At 27.8% G+C, this 1995-nt stretch overlaps 1 protein-coding gene across 1 annotated transcript; it reads left to right on the top strand.

Moving 5' to 3' along the window:
* Positions 1-666: 666 nt before the first annotated feature.
* On the top strand, positions 667-1750 carry PCYB_004540 (hypothetical protein; the record flags this gene model as incomplete). Its single annotated transcript, XM_004227875.1, has 2 exons — positions 667-1230; positions 1667-1750. The coding sequence occupies 2 exons, from the start codon at positions 667-669 to the stop codon at positions 1748-1750; spliced, it is 648 nt and encodes a 215-aa protein (XP_004227923.1).
* Positions 1751-1995: the final 245 nt, after the last annotated feature.

Below are 1995 nucleotides of genomic sequence, written 5' to 3' on the forward strand. Positions count from 1 at the left end.
AAGAAATTACACATATAACTGGAATATATATTGTATAAATTGCTATCTACTACAATGTTCAAATAAGACATAACGTGCAGGAGGAGGAAAAATAGAAATAATGAATTATTTTTGTAAATATTGAAAATAATCAACGTATAGGTACCAAATTATTATAGTACATACTTCATTTCACTTAATAATTTTACCTATGTCAAATATTACCGTTTCCATATTTGTTATGTATCTTTATAATGCAAGCATATATTGAATGTACATTCATATATTTTTACAATAAATTAATTTCAAATCACATTAAGACACATCAAAAGATAACTATATTTTTAATATATTAAAATGAAACATGCAGACAATATGAAAATTAATGAATTCAGTTATTTTATCTTTTGTCAAATAATTTTATAAGTTTGAATTTAATGAATTTGATTAATTCCTAAATTATAACTTTAAAAGTAAGCGATTGAAAAAAACCAATGTATATTAATTTACATTATTAATGTTCTTATATATATTAACTTATATATTAAAATATAACCTCATAATACTTTGATCTATATTTTCTTTCGCCAAACATTTCTTCTCCTATTCATACATCATTTTTTCCGAATAATATATTTAGGCCAAAAAAAAGACAAAACAATTGTAAAAGAAATTAATAGATGAATAATGGCTCCAGTGCAAATTTCTCTTCACACGGCAAGTACAGAATTAAGTAAAGATGATTGTGTAGGATTATATGTCGATATAAGCAATGAAATAGAAAAACTTTTTTCGGAATTTCAGAATACTAAAGATGTAGATATACGCAAAAAATGTTATGATTTAGATAATCATATAAATATACAAAGAGAAAAATACAAAATATGCGCGAAGCATTATGTTTCAAATGATTCTATAAATATTGAGAATGATATAAAAAATTTATCAAATGAATATAATAAATATACTAAATGTTCTAGTGAATCGACATCCAATGGTAAAGATGCTGATAAATCCAAACCTGAAACAAAAGAATCATGTAAAGATAAAGAGGAATGCACAAAAGAAGAACATGTTCTACCAGAAGATAAAATATCAGAATCAAGTTGTAAAAAAGAATCATCTGAATCTGGATGTTTAAAGAAGGAAGAAATTTTAGAACAAAATAATAATCTTTCTGCTGTATCTGAAAATACGACTGCAGAGCAGAAAACCGCCGTTACATCTACAGAAAGCACATTAGATGATCCTGTAGGACCTAACTGTCCCTTAAATAATTTTTTATATATCGATGTATCTCCTTCACCGAGTAGTCCATCACAAGCTAAACCTAACCTCAGTTCAGAGGTAAAATCAGACGAACTCTCACATGACTTACATAATAATGAAAAATATAGTATACATCTTGTCCATGATGAATATTCTTATAATAGTAATAATGGTTGTGGAACATCCAATGGCGATAATAGTGAGGCAATTATAATTAAACTTCTAAAATACCCTTCACCAAAACCTAAATATGGAAGGAAAATTCGCGAATCAGATAATCGAAGAACTTCTGAAGATGTTGTTACCTCTAAAAATTCTGGAGTTACTCATAATTCTGCGGGGTCTGAGTTCACTAAAAATTCCGATTATCAACAGAATTCTGTACAATCAGTATCATCTGCACCACAGATACTCTTAGAAAGAAAGTCTCCAGATGAAGGAGAAAAAGATAATGGAAATTTACCAGAGCGTTCAGGACATTCATCTGCTCATAAACATTTAAAATCACAAGAGCAAGGAGCTCATCAACAAGATTCACACAAGAATGGTAAGTTTAGCAAGGAAAATATTAAATGTTCAAATATAAATCCAATTGAAACTAATAGTCATTCATATTATGAAACATCTACATTACATAATGTTAATACTTTAAATAAAACAGCAGATTCTACAGACGGACATATTTCTACAGAAGGTGTCACATTAATATCAAATGGCGCATCACCTGGAGAAAATTCACTTACAGAG

This window comes from Plasmodium cynomolgi, assembly GCF_000321355.1.
Source record: "Plasmodium cynomolgi strain B DNA, scaffold: 0526, whole genome shotgun sequence".
Lineage (NCBI taxonomy): Eukaryota > Apicomplexa > Aconoidasida > Haemosporida > Plasmodiidae > Plasmodium > Plasmodium cynomolgi.